Source organism: Pseudophryne corroboree, chromosome 1 (assembly GCF_028390025.1).
Source record: "Pseudophryne corroboree isolate aPseCor3 chromosome 1, aPseCor3.hap2, whole genome shotgun sequence".
NCBI classification, from domain to species: domain Eukaryota; kingdom Metazoa; phylum Chordata; class Amphibia; order Anura; family Myobatrachidae; genus Pseudophryne; species Pseudophryne corroboree.
In genome coordinates, this window is record NC_086444.1 from 1,056,055,400 (window position 1) to 1,056,076,395 (window position 20,996).

At 48.6% G+C, this 20,996-nt stretch overlaps 1 protein-coding gene across 6 annotated transcripts in view; it reads right to left on the reverse strand.

Annotated features, from left to right (window-relative positions):
- Positions 1–2,955: 2,955 nt before the first annotated feature.
- The window catches only part of LOC134925082 (multifunctional protein ADE2-like), a 203,381-nt gene continuing 185,340 nt past the window's right edge, over positions 2,956–20,996 (reverse strand). For all 6 annotated transcript variants that reach the window (XM_063920889.1, XM_063920893.1, XM_063920890.1 and 3 more), the window contains 3 exons: positions 19,299–19,479; positions 6,812–6,970; positions 2,956–3,826 (listed from right to left, as the gene is read on the reverse strand). In XM_063920889.1, coding sequence (XP_063776959.1) covers positions 3,660–3,826; positions 6,812–6,970; positions 19,299–19,479 — 507 coding nt within the window. In that variant the 3' untranslated portion in view covers positions 2,956–3,659. The remainder of the gene's footprint in view (positions 3,827–6,811; positions 6,971–19,298; positions 19,480–20,996) is intronic.

Genomic DNA, 20,996 nt, shown 5'->3' on the forward strand with positions numbered 1-20,996 from the left:
CCTTTCCTGGAATCTGTGTCAGCAGTCCACTGGCGTAGCCACAAGCCTCTGCGTGCTGACGCTGCCATAGCGGTGGTGCGTGTGTTAAGCACGCCTATTTCCTTTATGGCTTCCACCATAAAGTTTGCAGAGTCCTGTATATGCTGCAGGAGTAAGACAACATATCCCCTAGATAAGGAATCTAAACCCCTCAATTAGGTTACCTGACCATTTAGCAATGGCTTTAGTGATCCACACACATGGAATAGAGGGTCTTTGGGCCACCCCAGCAGCTGTGTACAATGATTTGAGTGTAGTCTCAATTTTACAATCAGCCGTGTCTTTCAGGGAGCCTGCACCAGGAACAGGCAATACAATTTTACGTGACAGCCTAGACACTGATGCGTCCACTATCGGTGGATTTTACCATTTTTTCCTATCCTGCAGAGGAAAAGGAAAAGATGAGAGCAACCTTTTAGGGATCTGAAATTTCTTATCAGGATTAACCCATGGTTCTCCAAACAGGGTATTGAATTCATTTGACGCAGGAAAAGTGATTGAGGACTTCTTTTTTACATTAAAATAAGATTCCCCACACTCCTCTGACACCTTATCAGGAATATGCAGAACATCTCGGATAGCCTCTATAAGAGCCTCTATTGCCTGTGACAGAGCTGCATCTCCCCCCCCCGAGTCCACCTCCCCTTCCTCCATGTCTGACTTGTCAGCGTCGGAGTCAGACTGCAGGATATGGGCCAGAGATTGCTTTTGTGGACAAATGGGAGGGGATTGAGACGCTGTTTTGGGGACTGAGTCTCTGTTCATAAACGCATCCACAGTCTGTTTTAAGTATTGCGTCTTTCTCATTGCAGGACAATTTTGTAGAAGGAGTTGAGATCATTCCCTTAAGAGAAATAACCCATTCCGGTTCAGCCCCGCTAGTCTGTGAACCCTGAGTACCCAGTAGTGAGCCCCTCGGTGAAGAGGAACACTGTGCGGTACAAGACACACACTCTTTGCCTGACATAATGTAATATGACAGCACACACACACAGAGGAAAGGTTTAGCCCAATTAACCCACAAAGAGCCCTTCAGGGAGACACAGAGATGTTTGGAGCCAGCCCCCATTGCACCCTTATCGCTAATGGCAAGCTTAGCCAAGTCGCAGACTAAGTTCCCTGGTAGGGGACTTAGTACACTAATAACTGCTCCCCCCCGCTATGACCCCGAGGTAATCTGGAGTCACACCGGAGGAGCTGCGCGTCCCTGTACTGTCAACGTCTGTGTCCACTGCAGAGGGAAAATGGCGCTGGTGAGCTGCTGGATCCTCTCATAGTGAAGCCCCGCCCCTTCAATGGCACGCAGTCTTTCCGCTTTTTTTATACTGGCAGGCATATATATAAAATAAATGCAGAAAACTCTTCAGGAGCTTCCTTCAGTGTGACCGGCTCCTCCTGGGCACATTTTCTAAACTGAGTCTGGTAGGAGGGGCATAGAGGGAGGAGCCAGCCCACACTATCAAATTCTTAAAGTGCCATGGCTCCTAGTGGACCAGTCTATACCCCATGGTACTAAATGGCCCTCAGTATCCTCTAGGACATGAGAGAAATGTAGTTGCAAAAAGCAAACAATAAGCTTCTAGCTGTCAGGTGAAAGAAAATGGGGGCTATTCATGAAGCAGTGAAAAGAGAGGAGAATTGAGCCAGTGGAGAAGTTGCCCATGGTAACCAATCAGCTGCTCTGTATAATTGTATAGAATGCAAATTATAAGTGTTACTTCAATGCTGATTGGTTGCCATGGGCAACTTCTTCACTGGCTCACTTCTCCACACTTTTCATTGCTTCATGAAGAGACCCCTTTACCTCTCTAAAGGGGTTCACTACGGCTGGCCGGCGGTCGGGCTCCCGGCGACCAGCATCCCGGCGCCGGGAGCTCGACCGCCGGCTTACCGACAGCTTGGCGAGCGCAAATGAGCCCCTTGCGGGCTCGCTGCGCTCGCCACGCTACGGGCACGGTGGCGCGCTACACTATTTTATTCTCCCTCTATGGGGGTCGTGGACCCCCACGAGGGAAAATAAGTGTCGGTATGCCGGCTGTCGGGCTCCCGGCGCCGGTATACTGAGCGCCGGGAGCCCGACCGCCGGCAAACAGAAGACCACCCCTCTAAAGAGGTGTGATACATCTCCCCCTATGGTACACTCCGGCTGATAGTTTTCTTCTTCTGACTCCAAAGTGGCTTATGGTCAGGAATGTTGGTTGTTTATAGGTAACAAAACTGTACGGGGTCTATGTGGGCAACATTATGAAAGCCAGTACATTATGGCTACATCATAGTATATGTTCTATTTGTATCTTTTTTAAATAAGCCCATTAGCATTAACATTTTCACTTCTTGTAAAGACATACAGGTGATGGCGGACAGATGCAACAGATATTTTACAACAACCCTTCCATAAGAAGCATCATCATAAAAAAACCTGCGTTAAGAATTTACTTATATAAACATGTTACTACATGTATGTGACAGGCGTCCATATGAACCATTCATTCGTGCCAGGGCAATTACATTTGGTAGTGTTACACTTGGACAAGCCTAAAGGCTAGACCCACATGCAATCACTGTAAATGATGATACATCTTTGCTTTTTTACAAATTTGGCACAACATGCAAAACACGGCTAAGCTGTTTTTTACAAGTAGCGAGTGGATGAATTTTAAAATATTTGTTTGCCATAATAGAATATGTATAAAGTAACATATTAAAGAAGCAAATTAAGAAAAATTACAAGGCATGGCTAAATCTCTGAGTCTATGGCATGCAAAACTGTGCCATACATGGCAGGATATAGCAAAGATGTATGTGGACACATCTGTACATACTGCATCCATCCGTAAAAGCTCAAACGTCATATGCTAATAGTTGCACATTTTCCCCACCATGTGCTGCTAACACTACAGAGACGGAACACAAATGTGTTTCTGAATGTAACCATCATTTATTGAGGTAGATAACGCTGAATACATCTTTTGTGACCAAATCAACTGAACCAATTACGTTCCAAGTAAAACCTGTAAGAACACACAGCTTTTCTCTACCATCTATTCCCCCTACTTACATTGGCACAAGCCTGCTAGCAGGGATGATATCAGTTACTGTTACAGAGCAGGATAGGCCAATCAGAGGGGAGTCTACACAAGGGACGCTAGCTGTTGGGAGCTCTCCGTTATGCAGAACAATTCCTGTTGGCTTCTGTTTGTGTGAATGCTGTGAGGCAGTGGTCCAGGGCTATAAGGGCATCACCTCCAGTCAAATTCAGTGGCGCATATATAAATAGAGAGATGTCTGTTGCAAAATACTGTTGACTTCAAGATTTGCTACAGGTTTCAATACATGAAGACAGAGATGCTTACTATCACAGGCGGACTGAGGGACACATAACGTGAGCACCAAGCCTGATGGTAATTGTAATCCTTCTGTAATTGGGTCACAGCACCTCTCTGTAATGCTGTAAAGAGTAAAATGGGATTATTTATCATGGTCTCAGCTGTTCTCAGTCTGATCGGTTATGGAATCAATATAATTATGTCCCCCTGCCCTGCATAACATGTCACACATATACAAGGCAGTGCTTCAGCAGGAATGGCATGACAGAACATAGAGCAGGTAATAGGGATGTGTCACATGGTGCATTCTCTCAGCTTCACATCCGCCTGCTTCAGGGAGACCCAATTGTTTAAAGTGGAGGAGCGCAGTTTGGCCCACAGCAGGTGGCTGCTTAATCCCAAAATGTGGACGGCAAACTGAGCTGCTGCTTGAGGAGACAGCACAGTGCAAAACCTAGTATCTGAAAGAAAAAAAACAGAGCATGTAGTATAGAAATGGGCAAAAGCTTTCATAAGCAGGACACAATTGAATTCTAAAACTTTATTTAACAATATATGTTTAGTACATATTGACTAAAAGAAATTGTACATGTGATTTTTTTAATCTAAAAAAAAAAAAAACTCAGAAGGATGAACTCTCACAATCTGATTGGGTACTGAGGATTTCAGAAGTGGTTATGATTTTTTTTTTTTAATCTTAAAATGACATCACCTGGGACTAAAGGCAAATGCCTCCCTTTGCCTTACCCTTCAGCACACCCTGGTGATAAGCAATGACAAACAGAGCTGACATTCTGTTCAGTTATAGGCGGCTACAAGGCATGTACAGAATACTCTGAGCCACAGTATATTATATTTAGATAAATATCTATGTTATATTTAAATATATTATCTGTCAATCTATACTGATCAGCCATAACATTAAAACCACTGATAAGTGAAGTTAATAACATTGATAATATATTAGGCAGCTAGTGAACACTCCGTACCAGAAGTTAATGTCTTGGAAACCAATGAGCAGGTGTAAGGATCTGAGCGACTTTAACAAAGGCCAAATCGTGATGGCAAGACGACAGAGTATCTCCTAAATCAGGCATGTCCAAACTGCGGCCCGCCAGCTGTTGTGAAACTACATATCCCAGCATGCCCTGACACAGTTTTGCTGTCAGAGAATGCTAAAGCTGTGTCAGGGCATGCTGGGATGTGTAGTTTCACAACAGCTGGAGGGCCGCAGTTTGGACATGCCTGTCCTAAATGGAAGGTCTTGCGGGGTGTTCCCAGTATGCTGTGATTAGTACCTACCAAAAGTGTTCCTAAGAAGGACAACTGGTGAACCACTGACAGGGTGTTGGGCACCCAAGGGTCAGTGGGGAGTAGAGGCTAGCCCGTCTGGTCCTATCCCACATAAGACCTACTGTAGCACAAATTGATGAAACAGTTACTGCTGGCTATGATAGAAAGGGGTCAGAACACACTGTGCATCACAGCTTGTGCATTGTAAAACCGTATTTGAAGGAAGTTATTTACGAGGGGACTGGAGATAATTTGTAGGCACTGTGGGTTGAAATTTCAAGTGGGGGAACAGAAACAAAAAAGCTACTAATAGGGACATGTTACAAACCACCTGACATTAGTCTGACTGAGGAGGTACAACTATTTCAGCAAATTGAAAAAGCAGCAGGACTGGGGGATGTTCTAATCATTGGGGATTTAATTCTCCTGACATAAATTGGAACAACGTATCATGTGTTACAGCTATGGGAAACAGGTTCTTAAATATACTAAAAGATCACTTCTAGTAATCGAGGAGCCTACTAGAAACAGGACTTTGCTGGATCTAGTACTAACTAATAATGTAGAGATAATAACATATACTAAAGTGGGGGATACCTTGGGAACAGTAGCGGATCTTGCCACGGGCAAGCAGACTTTTCACCCGGGGTGCCACTGTCCCGAGGGCGCCGCCACTGTGGCAAGATCCGCTACTGGTGCCGTGCGGTGCACGATGACGTCAAGTGCACCGCACGGCATTGTGGAAGCGTCTATAGACGCTAGAGGTCATAATTGACCTCTAGTGTCTGTGCGGTTCTATGGGATCAAGCAGCCGCCACGATCATGACCCCCGACATTCCCCCAATCGCACCGCACCGCACTCCTTTCATGCGGCTCCGCCCCCGCAATGCTCCGTCTCCTCCCTGGAAATGGAGCGTTGCCCGCCCCCTTCCCCCTCCCTACCCTGCGACCGTCTCTGCCTGATTGACAGACAGAGGCGGTTGCATTTTCTGCGGACTCCCCCTGCAGAAAATGCAGGCATATGCGCAGGACGGGCGCAGCGCATGCGCCCGCATCTTTTTCTCAAAAATTCAGGTTGGATCGCACCCTGCGATCCAACCTGAATTAGGCCCTCAATTTGTGGATCAATTAAAAAGACCATTCCCAGAGTTGTACGTATGCTGTCTGCCAGATGTACACGGAGATCAGGAATGTAACTAAAAATAGGGAGTCCCGGAAACTCCACCGTACAAAAGTAAACAGCTGGACTCCAGTGCACAGGCTCTGCCACCCTCTTAGGTCCCAAGACAGGCGGATAGTCTGGCAGGCAGCCTATACCACTGGGACTGGTCTTTTTAAGTGATCCACAAATTGCATATGTTATTATGCCATTCTCTCCATGCTATGTAATAATAAATCTTATTTTCCATTGAGAGAAGGGTACTAGCATCATCTAGTGTAAGTGTGAAATACATGATGGCTGAAATATTGCTAAACAAACTGCACTGTGTATTCTAATTTTTTCCTCTGGTTTCAATGTGCTGTCTTACTGAATATAAATCATATAACAAGGGTGATAGCCAGATCAGGAATCACATCAAACTATAGAAATCCTGTTACAGAAGGACAGTTAAATCTTCTCTGATTTCTTGAGGCTTGAACCATCTTGTTCTTTGCACCATATGACCTTACTTTAATATTTAGTTTATGTATACAGGTTGAGTATCCCTTATCCAAAATGCTTGGGACCAGAATTATTTTGGATGTCGGATTTTTCCGTATTTTGGAATAATTGCATACCATAATGAGATATCATGGTGATGGGACCCAAGTCTAAGCACAGAATGCATTTATGTTTCATATACATCTTATACACACAGCAGGAAGGTCATTTTAGCCAATATTTTTAATAATTTTGTGTATTAAACAAAGTTTGTGTACATTGAGCCATCAGAAAACAAAGGTTTCACTATCTCACTCTCACTCAAAAAAGTCCGTATTTCGGAATATTCCGTATTTCTGAATATTTGGATATGGGATATTCAACCTGTACTATGGGTTTTGTGTGATTATTAGGACATTAGGAAGTTACACTGCTTTTAAATGAACATGTTTGAAATAACAGGCGTGCTTCATATTTCACATAAAAACTTCAAAAAAACTGCGCTACATACTCTCTGGCGTCCTGAGGGTGGAGCAGACATCCCGATCACTCCAGTCTGCTGTGACTGGGGGGCAGTTAATGACAGGATAGGCAGTATTTGCAGACAGCATGGATGCCAAACCATAGCTTCTACTCGCTACAGTGATGAAGACAGTGGGAATGTCATCTCCTGGGTGAGGAGTACAGAACACCAGCGTCAGATATAGTTACAGCCAGATGGAATTTATTCGTACTATATAAAAAAGTAAAGAGATGTTGAATAAAGTGTGTTACCGTATCACTTTTGTTCAACATTATCTCCTCGCTAGCAAATATAGGGTCTAATTCAGCTTGGATCGCTACTGAGACAGAAATTGCCATTTTCTCAATCCTGTTTCTGATAAAAATTGCATGTGGAGAGCCGCCCAGAAAAGGTAAAAGACGCCTACTGGTGCAATCGCAAAATTGCGTATGTTGTTGCAGAACTGCGATGCATAAGCAGAAGTCGCGAACCATCGACAACTGCGGTTGACCCAGGGTTACTCAAAAGAATAAGAATGCAATAGCACCAGTGCCATGTTTTTAGTCGCAAGCTACGAAAATGGCCATTATCCACCTGCATTTGTCAAACCACTCCCCACATACGCCATGTTAATGGGTTCAGTATGATTTACCAACAGACACAATATCGACATTCATAATCCCAACAGCCATTGACCGACAATCATTATGCCGACATAGTCAGAATACTGACATTTCAAAATACCGACATGAGTTTTTCTGGGTTTTTTTTGTGTGTGTCAATGTCGACATAGGTTGACACGGAGACAATGTAAGTGTGGCGCGTCCGCTCGCCATGCTTCGGGCACTATTATATTCCCCCTCCAGGCCCACTGGGATGGTAAAGTATGTTGCCATTTTGACATGTTGACATTTAACATGTCGGTATTCTGACTGTCGGCATTTTGAACATGTTGGTATAATGAATGCCGGTATTTCGACTGTCGGCCAATGGCTGTTGGGATTATGACCGTCGGTATTGTGTCCGTTGGTAAATCAACTGCTACCCACGTTAACACCCACGAACAGTCACTTCCCGTGATCACATTTCACTAAATTGCAATTGCAATTTAGCCTTCATGAACGTGCAATGTGTTTGCACCGTATGCGCAGTCTGATGATAATCGCCCGATTTGCAATTTTGCAACTGAAGCTGAATTAGGCCCACAGTCACCTTCATTTTTAGTACAATGAGCTGCCAACAAGCAGTAAATAAGAATTTACTCACCGGTAATTCTATTTCTCGTAGTCCGTAGTGGATGCTGGGAACTCCGTAAGGACCATGGGGAATAGCGGGCTCCGAAGGAGGCTGGGCACTCTAGAAAGATTTATGACTACCTGGTGTGCACTGGCTCCTCCCACTATGACCCTCCTCCAAGCCTCAGTTAGGATACTGTGCCCGGACGAGCGTACACAATAAGGAAGGATTTTGAATCCCGGGTAAGACTCATACCAGCCACACCAATCACACCGTACAACTCGTGATATGAAACCCAGTTAACAGTATGAAACAACTGAGCCTCTCAACAGATGGCTCAACAATAACCCGATTTAGTTAACAATAACTATTTACAAGTATTGCAGACAATCCGCACTTGGGATGGGCGCCCAGCATCCACTACGGACTACGAGAAATAGAATTACCGGTGAGTAAATTCTTATTTTCTCTGACGTCCTAGTGGATGTTGGGAACTCCGTAAGGACCATGGGGATTATACCAAAGCTCCCAAACGGCCGGGAGAGTGCGGATGACTCTGCAGCACCGAATGAGAGAACTCTAGGTCCTCCTCAGCCAGGGTATCAAATTTGTAGAATTTTGCAAACGTGTTTGCCCCTGACCAAGTAGCTGCTCGGCAAAGTTGTAAAGCCGAGACCCCTCGGGCAGCCGCCCAAGATGAGCCCACTTTCCTTGTGGAATGGGCATTTACAGATTTTGGCTGTGGCAGGCCTGCCACGGAATGTGCAAGCTGAATTGTACTACAAATCCAGCGAGCAATAGTCTGCTTAGAAGCAGGAGCACCCAGCTTGTTGGGTGCATACAGGATAAACAGCGAGTCAGATTTTCTGACTCCAGCCGTCCTGGAAACATATATTTTCAGGGCCCTGACAACGTCTAGCAACTTGGAGTCCTCCAAATCCTTAGTAGCCGCAGGCACCACAATAGGCTGGTTCAGGTGAAACGCTGACACCACCTTAGGTAGAAACTGGGGACGAGTCCTCAATTCTGCCCTATCCATATGGAAAATCAGATAAGGGCTTTTACATGATAAAGCCGCCAATTCTGACACTCGCCTGGCTGAAGCCAAGGCCAATAACATGACCACTTTCCACGTGAGATATTTTAGATCCACGGTTTTTAGTGGCTCAAACCAATGTGATTTTAAGAAACTCAACACCACGTTGAGATCCCAAGGTGCCACAGGGGGCACAAACGGGGGCTGAATATGCAGCACTCCTTTCACAAATGTCTGAACTTCAGGTACTGAAGCTAGTTCTTTTTGAAAGAAAATCGACAGAGCCGAGATCTGTACTTTAATGGAGCCTAGCTTTAGGCCCATATTCACTCCTACTTGCAGGAAATGCAGAAATCGACCCAGCTGAAATTCCTCCGTTGGGGCCTTTTTTGCCTCGCACCATGCAACATATTTCCGCCATATGCGGTGATAATGCTTTGCCGTAACATCTTTCCTGGCCTTAATAAGCGTAGGAATGACTTCTTCCGGAATACCCTTTTCCTTCAGGATCCGGTGTTCAACCGCCATGCCGTCAAACGCAGCCGCGGTAAGTCTTGGAACAGACAGGGCCCCTGCTGTAGCAGGTCCTGTCTGAGCGGTAGAGGCCACGGGTCCTCTGAGAGCATCTCTTGAAGTTCCGGGTACCACGCTCGTCTTGGCCAATCCGGAACCACGAGAATTGTGTTTACTCCTCGCTTTCTTATTATTCTCAATACCTTTGGTATGAGAGGCAGAGGAGAGAACACATAAACCGACTGGTACACCCACGGTGTCACTAGAGCGTCCACAGCTGTCGCCTGAGGGTCCCTTGACCTGGCGCAATATCTTTTCAACTTTGTTGTTGAGGCGGGACGCCATCATGTCCACCTGTGGTTTTTCCCAACGGTTTACCAGCATCTGGAAGACTTCTGGATGAAGTCCCCAATCTCCCGGGTGGAGGTCGTGTCTGCTGAGGAAGTCTGCTTCCCAGTTGTCCACTCCCGGAATGAAACTGCTGACAGTGCTAGTACATGATTCTCCGCCCATCGGAGAATTCTTGTGGCTTCTGCCATCGCCATCCTGCTTCTTGTGCCGCCCTGTCGATTTACATGGGCGACTGCCGTGATGTTGTCTGACTGGATCAGCACCGGCTGGTGTAGGAGCAGGGATTTTGCTTGACTTAGGGCATTGTAGATGGCCCTTAGTTCCAGAATATTTATGTGAAGGGAAGTCTCCTGACTCGACCATAGTCCTTGGAAGTTTCTTCCCTGTGTGACTGCCCCCCAGCCTCGAAGGCTGGCATCCGTGGTCACCAGGACCCAGTCCTGTATGCCGAACCTGCGGCCCTCTAGAAGATGGGCACTCTGCAGCCACCACAGTAGAGACACCCTGGTTCTTGGAGACAGGGTTATTAAGCGATGCATCTGAAGATGCGATCCGGACCACTGGTCCAACAGGTCCCACTGAAAGATTCTGGCATGGAACCTGCCGAAGGGAATTGCTTCGTAAGAAGCCACCATCTTTCCCAGGACCCGCGTGCAGCGATGCACTGATACCTGTTTTGGTTTCAGGAGGTCTCTGACTAGAGATGACAACTCCCTGGCTTTCTCCTCCGGGAGAAACACTTTTTTCTGGACTGTATCCAGAATCATACCCAGGAACAGTAGCCGTGTCGTCGGAACCAGCTGTGACTTTGGGATATTCAGAATCCAGGCGTGCTGGTGCAGCACCTCCTGAGATAGTGCTACTCCCACCAACAACTGTTCCTTGGACCTCGCCTTTATTAGGAGATCGTCCAAGTACGGGATAATTAAAACTCCCTTTTTTCGAAGGAGTATCATCATTTCCGCCATAACCTTGGTAAATACCCTCGGTGCCGTGGACAGTCCAAACGGCAGCGTCTGGAATTGGTAATGGCAATCCTGTACCACAAATCTGAGGTACTCCTGGTGAGGATGGTAAATGGGGACATGCAAGTAAGCATCCTTGATGTCCAGGGATACCATGTAATCCCCCTCCTCCAGGCTTGCAATAACCGCCCTGAGCGATTCCATCTTGAACTTGAATTTTTTTTATGTATGTGTTCAAGGATTTCAAATTTAAAATGGGTCTCACCGAACCGTCCGGTTTCGGTACCACAAATAGTGTGGAATAGTAACCCCGGCCTTGTTGAAGTAGGGGTACCTTGATTATCACCTGCTGGGAATACAGCTTGTGAATTGCCGCTAGCACAGCCTCCCTGTCTGAGGGAGCAATCGGCAAGGCAGATTTTAGGACCGGTGGGGTGGAGACGCCTCGAATTCCAGTTTGTACCCCTGAGATACTATTTGAAGGATCCAGGGATCCACCTGTGAGCGAGCCCACTGATCGCTGAAATTCTTGAGGCGGCCCCCCACCGTACCTGGCTCCTCCTGTGGAGCCCCACCGTCATGCGGCGGACTTGGAAGAAGAAGCGGGGGAGGACTTTTGCTCCTGGGAACCTGCTGTTTGTTGCAGCCTTTTTCCCCTACCTCTGCCTCTGGACAGAAAAGACCCGCCTTTTCCACGCCTGTTTTTCTGGGTCCGAAAGGACTGAACCTGATAAAACGGCGCCTTCTTAGGCTGTGAGGGGACATGGGGTAAAAATGCTGACTTCCCAGACGTTGCTGTGGAAACTAGGTCCGAGAGACCATCCCCAAATAATTCCTCACCCTTATAAGGCAAAACTTCCATGTGCCTTTTAGAATCTGCATCTCCTGTCCACTGGCGAGTCCATAAGCCTCTCCTAGCAGAAATGGACAATGCACTTACTTTAGATGCCCGTCGGCAGATTTCCCTCTGTGCATCTCTCATATATAAGACTGAGTCTTTGATATGGTCTATGGTTAGCAGGATCGTGTCTCTGTCTAATGTGTCAATATTTTCTGACAGTTTATCTGACCACGCAGCGGCAGCACTGCACATCCAAGCTGACGCAATAGCTGGTCTAAGTATAATGCCTGAGTGTGTATATACAGACTTCAGGATCGCCTCCTGCTTTCTATCAGCAGGTTCCTTGAGGGCGGCCGTATCCGGAGATGGTAGTGCCACCTTTTTAGACAAACGTGTGAGCGCTTTATCCACCTTAGGAGGTGTTTCCCAACGTGACCTATCCTCTGGCGGGAAAGGGAACGCCATTAGTACCTTCTTAGGAATTACCAATTTTTTATCAGGGAAAGCCCACGCTTCTTCACACACTTCATTTAATTCATCTGATGGGGGAAAAACTACGGGTAGTTTTTTCTCCCCAAACATAATACCCTTTTTAGTGGTACCTGTATTTATATCAGAAATGTGTAACACCTCTTTCATTGCCTCAATCATGCAGTGAATGGCCTTAGTGGGCATCAGGTTAGACTCATCGTCGTCGACACTGGTGTCAGTATCAGTGTCGACATCTGGGTCTGCGGTCTGAGGTAGCGGGCGTTTTAGAGCCCCTGATGACCTGTGCGACGCCTGGACAGGTACGAGCTGAGAAGTCGGCTGTCCCACATTTGGCCTGTCGTCAAATTTCTTATGTAAGGAGTCTATACGTGCACTCATTTCTTTCCATAAGCTCAACCACTCAGGTGTCTGCCCCGCAGGGGGTGACATCCCTTCTAAAGGCATCTGCTACGTCTCCACATCATTATCCTCATCAAACATGTCGACACAGCCGTACCGACACACCGCACACACACAGGGAATGCTCCAACAGAGGACAGGACCCACAAAAGCCCTTTGGGGGGACAGAGTGAGAGTATGCCAGCACACACCAGAGCGCTATATAATGCAGGGACTAACTGAGTTATGTCCCCTATAGCTGCTTTTTTATATATAATTGTATACTGCGCCTAAATTTAGTGCCCCCCCTCTCTTTTTTACCCTTTTATGTAGTGTAGACTGCAGGGGAGAGCCAGGGAGCTTCCTTCCAGCGGATCTGTGAAGGAGAAATGGCGCCAGTGTGCTGAGGGAGATAGCTCCGCCCCTTTTCCGCTGACTATTCTCCCGCTTTTTCCTATATTCTGGCAGGGGTATTTTCCACATATATAGCCTCTGGGGCTATATATTGTGGTATTTTTGCCAGCCAAGGTGTTATTATTGCTTCTCAGGGCGCCCCCCCCCCAGCGCCCTGCACCCTCAGTGACCGGAGTGTGAAGTGTGTGTGAGGAGCAATGGCGCACAGCTGCAGTGCTGTGCGCTACCTTGGTGAAGACTGATGTCTTCTGCCGCCGATTTTCCGGACCTCTTCTTGCTTCTGGCTCTGTAAGGGGGACGGCGGCGCGGCTCCGGGACCGAACACCAAGGACTGGGCCTGCGGTCGATCCCTCTGGAGCTAATGGTGTCCAGTAGCCTAAGAAGCCCAAGCTGGCTGCAAGCAGGCAGGTTCGCTTCTTCTCCCCTTAGTCCCTCGCTGCAGTCAGGGCCGGATTAACAATGGGGCGGATGGAGCTGCAGCTCCAGGCCCCCCATTGTAAATAGGCCCACACGACCCCAACCCAAAGGCCTATCTGTAACTGCTGTTTCTCCCCCGAATACACCTGACATTATCCTGACCCCCTCCCACCCCGTCCGAATCCCCGCCCCCACGATCGTCTGCTAACCTCAGACTCGGACTGCGCACAGTTGGATAAATCACCAGTGAGCTCCCAGTTCCCTGCTCTGTAACCCCGCCCACTATCATCGGGGGCGTGGCCAAGGCAGGGTCGGCTGATGACTGTCAGGGTGAAGCTGTATACAGCAGTCACTACTTCAGCAACTGCTGCTGTGCTGCGTACAGTGGACTGGCCTGCTAATGTAACGCTGAGGAGATTCCTGCTCGGTGCAGGAACTCCCCAGCAGTGTCTGCTGTGCTCCGATTGGCAGAGTGACACATCACTCAGTCACTCAGCCAATCGGAGCACAGACAACCCCACACCCTTCCCAGACAGGAGGCTTGCTAGTCTGACTCTGCATGAAATTGAGGGCGGAAGCTCAACACTAACACGGCACAAATGGTAAGTGTAGTGTCAGTGTGTCACATACTATGTACTGTATGTGTATAGCACTGTACAGAGTAATCACTGTAATAAGCGAGGCCCCTCCCCCTCTTCTCCCCAGAGCCTACATGTTCCTTATAGCCTTATCCCCTGGATGTAGCAGCCCCCTTATGTAACCCCCTCCCTCCCGGCTGCCTTTTCTACAGTATGTATAGCTATATATAATATGTATATACTGTGTGTATATTCTATGTACGTGTATACCATGTGTTTGTGTGCTATATGTGTAAATATATATATATATAAACAAATCAGCCTGTTTATATGTTTTTATTCATTGAGCAACACGTGGGAGGGCACCCAGGCAATATTGGAGAGCTGTGGAATTGAGTGCCGACACACTTTCATGCTTAACTACAGTATATTTAACATACAGATGGAGCCACGCTAATCGTGGCTCCGTCTGCGCCCAGGCGCGTCTGTGATGCGCACGCACCCAACTCACAAGAATGGGAGCGTCTCTGTTCACTCCCGGCGGGGCTAGGCGGCCGGATCGCCTAGTCCTGCCGGGAGTGCACCTATATGATAGAGCCGCACTAGATGAGAGCAGCTCCATGTGCATGCAGATATATATATATATACACATACTCTATATATGTACAGGGTGGTCTTCAGTTTTCCGGCTGTTGGGATCCTGGCGCACAGTATACCGGCGCCGGAATCCCGACACCCGGCATACCGACAACTTTTCTCCCTCTTGGGGATTCACGACCCCCCTGGAGGGAGTATAAATAGCCTGACGCGCGTAGCGAGCCCGCAAGGTGCTCATTTGCGCTCGCCCAGCTGTCAGTATGCCGGCGGTCAGGATCCCGGTGCCGGTATGCTGGCCGCCGGGAGCCTGGCTGCCGGCATACCATACTACACCCTATGTACACTGTATCTGCAGGGACACTATGTACACTATATATAGTCTATTTATAGGTATGTATACTATATGTGTGTATGCATACTGTACTATGTATATGTATTTTGTATTGGTATTTATGCTATGTAAATGTAAACATGCATTCCATGTATACTGTAGATAATGTTTATGTACACTGCAAACATATGCTGGGTGTGATACATTTTACCAGCGTTTGGGATGCCGGCAGTCATAAAACTGACAGCGACATCCCGATGGAGAAGATGTCGACAGGGGTTTGGTAACTATAATTGCCTTCCCCACCAACCCCCCTAACCCTCTCTCCCCGCAGCCTAACCCTAACCCTCCCCAGTGGTGCGTAAACCTAACCCCCCCTTCTCACAGCCCCCCTGCAGCCTAACCCTCCCCGGTGGCTCCTATACCTAGCCCCTCCCTCCATGACCTAACCCTAAGAGTCCCCAGCATACTTACAATCTTGATTCCGGCGTCAGCATTTCAAGTCATGATGGAGTTCCGGCCGCATGTCGGGATTCTGGCACCAGGATTTGGAGTGACGGCATCCTGACCACCGGCATGCTGAACATATCCCCATATACTACGCCACGCCACCACCCGGAGGGGAGCAGAACCCTGTGGCGACCAGAGGTCGCCACCGGGCCCAAAGCGTGGTGAGCGGACACACTGCACTCGCCGTCGGGATCCCGGCTGTTGGACTCACAGCGTCGGTCTTCTGACCGCCGGGATACCAAATGCCGGGATCTCGTACTGATCCCATGTATACATATGCATAATATATAGGTATATATATATGTACACTGTATATCGGGTAGGCAATGTTCAGCACTCCAGCTACAGTTTAACTATACATCCCAGCATGCATTGCCACAGATTTGCTGTTAGGGCAAACTATAACTGTTAAAGGACATGCTGAGATATTTAATTCCACAGCATCTGGAGGGCTGGACATTGCCAATCCCTGCTGTATATATACTGTACATGTATACTGTGGGGTTGTGGCTGCGTGACCGGCTGCCGGAATCCCAGTGACTGCATCCCATACCATTTATATGCACATATACTATACATATGGATACTGTATATGTACACTGTGGAGGAGATTCAAATTGTTTTGCACACCCATTCTCCCGTCTAAAATGATTGGAGATCGCGGGGCGCAATTCAATAGTTTTATTTTTAATGCACTAATCTCGCCCAGACAGGCCAGGTTTAGCCACATAAAATTGCTAAACCCACCCAAAATGCTGGGCCTGACGTGAAAGGTGCTGTTTGCACGCTGAAACGGGTCACTTTTCACACACTTCAGCTTGCCACACTGCCGACTACGAGCTGAAATGTATCTTCCCACGGCTCAGCGTGCCCAAATGGAGCAACAATTGAATTCCCCCCCTTAATCTAGGTATGTTAACTATGTTTATGTACACCATGTATATGTATACTATGTATGTACACTATCTCTAGCTTAGGGGTCAGTCCTACTGCGGGCTAACGGTGCAAATTGCCTGTTGCAGTGGTGTGGAGACGGCAGTAATGGCACTACATCTTGCACCATTCATGGCACACTCCCATCCCGAATTTTAACAATTTTGCACGCAGACCCAAAAAGCTGCTTACAAAATTGTACAAGTCGCAGAAGGCATGAAGTACTAATTTGCGGGAATGAGAATATCACTTGCAATTGTATTCTTCCCGTTATGTGTAAACTATGGGAGGGATGTAAGGTCGTCCGAGTTCGCCGGATGTGCAGGTTGCCGGCCAAAGTTGAATGTTTTTTTTAAAGGGGCATTCATTTACAAGGCAAAACCATGCCTTAGTGATTGCCCCTTCAGAAAAACGTCCGAGTTCGGCCGGCAACCTGCACGTCCGGCAAACTCGGACAGCATTACATACTGCCTCGTGTATTATTGCTAATCTATTAAAAGGGGCACCGATTATTGATATTTTTTTAAGGGGGAACAGATTAATGATATTTTAGTAAAAGGGGCATGGATTAATGTTAATTTAATAAAAGGGGCACATATTATTTATATTATAATGTGGGTTGACCACACCCCTCCTATTGATGGCCACACTTACCTAAGTCTGGTTATGTCCCTTCAGTGGGTCCCTGCCATTGCATTCCTCTGTGGGCCCTTGATGCCCCAGTCTGACACTGACCTCAGTGGACGACCCTGGAGCAGCCCTGGGCAACCCAATCTGCCATCTGAGAATTTAGATATCTTCCCAGGAAAGGAGCTCTTGCAAAGACCACTTGCTGCTGGGAGAGTGGGTAAGAGCCCAATTATCAGAGGTGCTTCAGTTTCCCTAGTCATTTGTCCAGGGGGCCCTCTAACATGATGGTCTGAGTTAAACCACTACACGCAGCTGTGCACAGGCAGCCTATGGCACTTACCAGGGTGATCTATAGCAGCTTTGTATTGTCCCTCCATTTATTTCACCCCTATACCTTGTCCTTGCTTCCAGCTACCTTCACCCCTAGATCATGTCCCTGCATCCCGGTACCATCACCCCTGCACCCTGTCCCTACGTCCTGATAGACTCACCTCTACTCCCTGTACCTGCATCCAGGTACCGTCACCCCTACACCCTGTCCCTGCATCTAAATACAGTCATCCCTACACCCTGTTCCTGCATCCAGATACCATAACTCCTACACCTTGTCCCTCCATCCAGGTACCATTACCCCTGCACCTGTATCCTGATACCCTCACCCTTACATCCTCTCCCTGCATCCCAATAACCTCACCCCTACACCCTGTCCCTGCATCCCAGTACTCACTCCCTGTTCCTGCATCCAGGTACCCTCACCCCTACACCCTGACCCTGCATCCCAGTACCCACACCCTGTTCCTACATCCAGGTACCCACACCTTGTTCCTACATCCAGGTACCCTCACCCCTACACCCTGTCACTGCATCCCAGTACCCACACCCTGTTCCTACATCCAGGTACCCACACCTTGTTCCTACATCCAGGTACCCTCACCCCTACACCCTGTCCCTGCATCCCAGTACCCACACCCTGTTCCTACATCCAGGTACCCACACCTTGTTCCTACATCCAGGTACCCTCACCCCTACACCCTGTCCCTGCATCCCAGTACCCACACCCTGTTCCTACATCCAGGTACCCTCACCCCTACACCATGTCCCTGCATCCCAGTACCCACACCTTGTTCTTACATCCAGGTACCCTCACCCCTACACCATGTCCCTGCATCCCAGTACCCACACCCTGTTCCTACACCCAGGTACCCTCACCCTGTCCATACATCCAGGTACCATCATCCCTACACTCTATCCTTTCATCCAGAGACCCTCACCTCTACACAATGTCATTTCATCCAGAGACCTGCTCACATCTATAGCAACACCCAATCTAGCAATCTCCTAGACTACCTATGCCTCAGATCTCTGTTCCTATCCTCACACTCGTTTCCTCAAAGTCATCTCCTCTCAGTTTTACCCCATGGGAGTGGTGTCCTTTGTATTTTATGGTGGTGGTTGGAGCTCTCTATTTAATATGGCATTTATTGTAATGTTCTTTAGTGTGTGGAGGTCATTTGAATGCTTTGTGTATTACATGTTAGTCACTGGGATGCTCTCTAATGTGGACACTGTTACTCTATCTTTTTTTATGTGGCAGTCATTGTGATGCTTTTGGTATTATATGATGTTCACTGCAATACTCTCTGTATCATATGGCGACTGTAAAGCTTTCTGTGTCATATGGCGGTCACTGCAATGGTCTCTGTATTATATGGTGGTCACTGTGATGCTGTCTGTATCATATGGCGGTCACTGATGGATCTGTATATATGGTCACAAACTTTTTGTTGTTATTTCTTCACTTAAGTAGTTGAAGGTAGGCACTAGCTATGACCTCCACGGGGATAGCGACACACACAGCACAGGCCACACCCACTTTGTAAACCACACCACACTGGTCACACCGCCGCAGCGCTTGTCACACCTCCTGGCGAGGCACACAATAGGCCCTTCATAAATTTCAGCTCCAGGCCCATGTGGACCTTAATCTGGCACTGGCTGCAGTGAGCCTGTTGCCAGCAGGTCTCACTGAAAATAAAAAACCTAATTTCTATCTTTCTTTCTAAAGGCTCAGGAGAGCCCCTAGTGTGCATCCAACCTCGGCCGGGCACAAAATCTAACTGAGGCTTGGAGGAGGGTCATAGTGGGAGGAGCCAGTGCACACCAGGTAGTCATAAATCTTTCTAGAGTGCCCAGCCTCCTTCGGAGCCCGCTATTCCCCATGGTCCTTACGGAGTTCCCAGCATCCACTAGGACGTCAGAGAAATAATTATGTACCTTCATACTGGGATTTTATTTGCAGCGTCTCCTCTGGTGCGATGTCCGCAGATGTCACCCTCAGCTCACATTGGATACCGTAGCTGGCACACACCACCTTGATTTTGTCACAGTGCACAAGATAAGAAATGGATTCCATCAGCACAACCACCCTTCCTGGACTTTTCAGGCTTAACAAGCGCTGGGAAATTGTGAAAAGAAAAAAAAAACAATTTGTATGAATCAGAAAAAAACTTGTGAGTCAGATCTCACTACCATTAAGTTACACATAATTAGATGCTTTAGGTCTGCGAATGCGTCCTGACCAGAGGTGTCGGAACTGGGGGGGCAAGGGGGCAGCTCGCCCCCCCCCCCCCCCCTTCCCAAACATAGAGAGGCGCCGATCAGGGTACAGGAGGAGCGATGTGTGGTCAGGTGAAAGACCGCACATTATATCCTCCGCTCCGTGAGTGAACATCCCAGGCCCGGTGCGGCCCCTCCCCCGTCATTTTCAGGCTTTTTTAAAAATTGTTATTGCTGCCGCTGCGCTGCTAGTCATACAGCAGCAGCATGCCTGCAATCTGAGGAGCTCCGCCTCCTTGAGCTCTGCAAGGTTCCCGGCCGTCAGCATGAGGGAGGAGGATCTCTCCCCACACTATGGATGCAGACGGCGGACATACTGAGCCTGGAGGCGGACAGGTGAGCGGGAACGGAGAGGATGAGGAGGCTGGCTGTGGACTGTGCGGCAGGAGCATCCCCGGGGACAGCGTGGGGGAGAGAGGGAAGAGGCGGCTGGAGGCATCATGACAGCGGGGGAGGGGGAGGAAGCTGCCTGTGACGCTGGAAGCATCCCCTTTGCTCTGTGAAAGGGGGGGAGGGAGGAGGAGGCTGTCTGTGCTGCTGGGAGGCATCCCCTGCCCCTGTCATCGTGCAGTGGGTGGGGGGGGGGGGGGTTAGGAGGTTGGCTGTGCCCTATCATCCACTGTCCACCTGTCACCCACTATCCACCCGTCACCCTCACCATGTCACCCACTATCCCCCCGTCACCCTCACCATGTCACCCGCTATTCACCCGTCACCCTCACCATGTCACCCGCTAGCCACCCGTCACCCACACCATGTCACCCGCTATCCACCCGTCACCCTCACCATGTCACCCGCTATCCACCTGTCACCCGCTATCCCACCCGTCACCATCACCATGTCACCCGCTATCCCCCCGTCACCCTCACCATGTCACCCGCTATCCCCCCGTCACCTTCACCATGTCACCCGCTATCCACCCGTCACCCTCACCATGTCACCCACTATCCCTCTGTCACCCTCACCATGTTCCCCTGTCACCCTACCATGTCACCCGCTACCCCCCCTGTCACCCTCACCATGTCACCCGCTATCCCCCTGTCACCCTCACCATGTCGCCCACTATCCCCCGTCATCCTCATCATGTCACCCACTATCCCCCGTCAACCTCACCATGTCGCCCGCTATCCCCCCTGTCTCCCTCACCATGTCACCCCCTATCCCCCTGTCACCCTCACCATGTCACCCTCTATCCCCCTGTCACCCTCACCATGTCTCCCTCTGTCACCCTCACCATGTCACCCCCTATCCCGCTGTCACCCTCACCATGTCACCCGCTATCCCCCTCACCATGTCACCCGCTATCCCCCTGTTACCCTCACCATGTCACCCTCTATCCCGCTGTCACCCGCTATC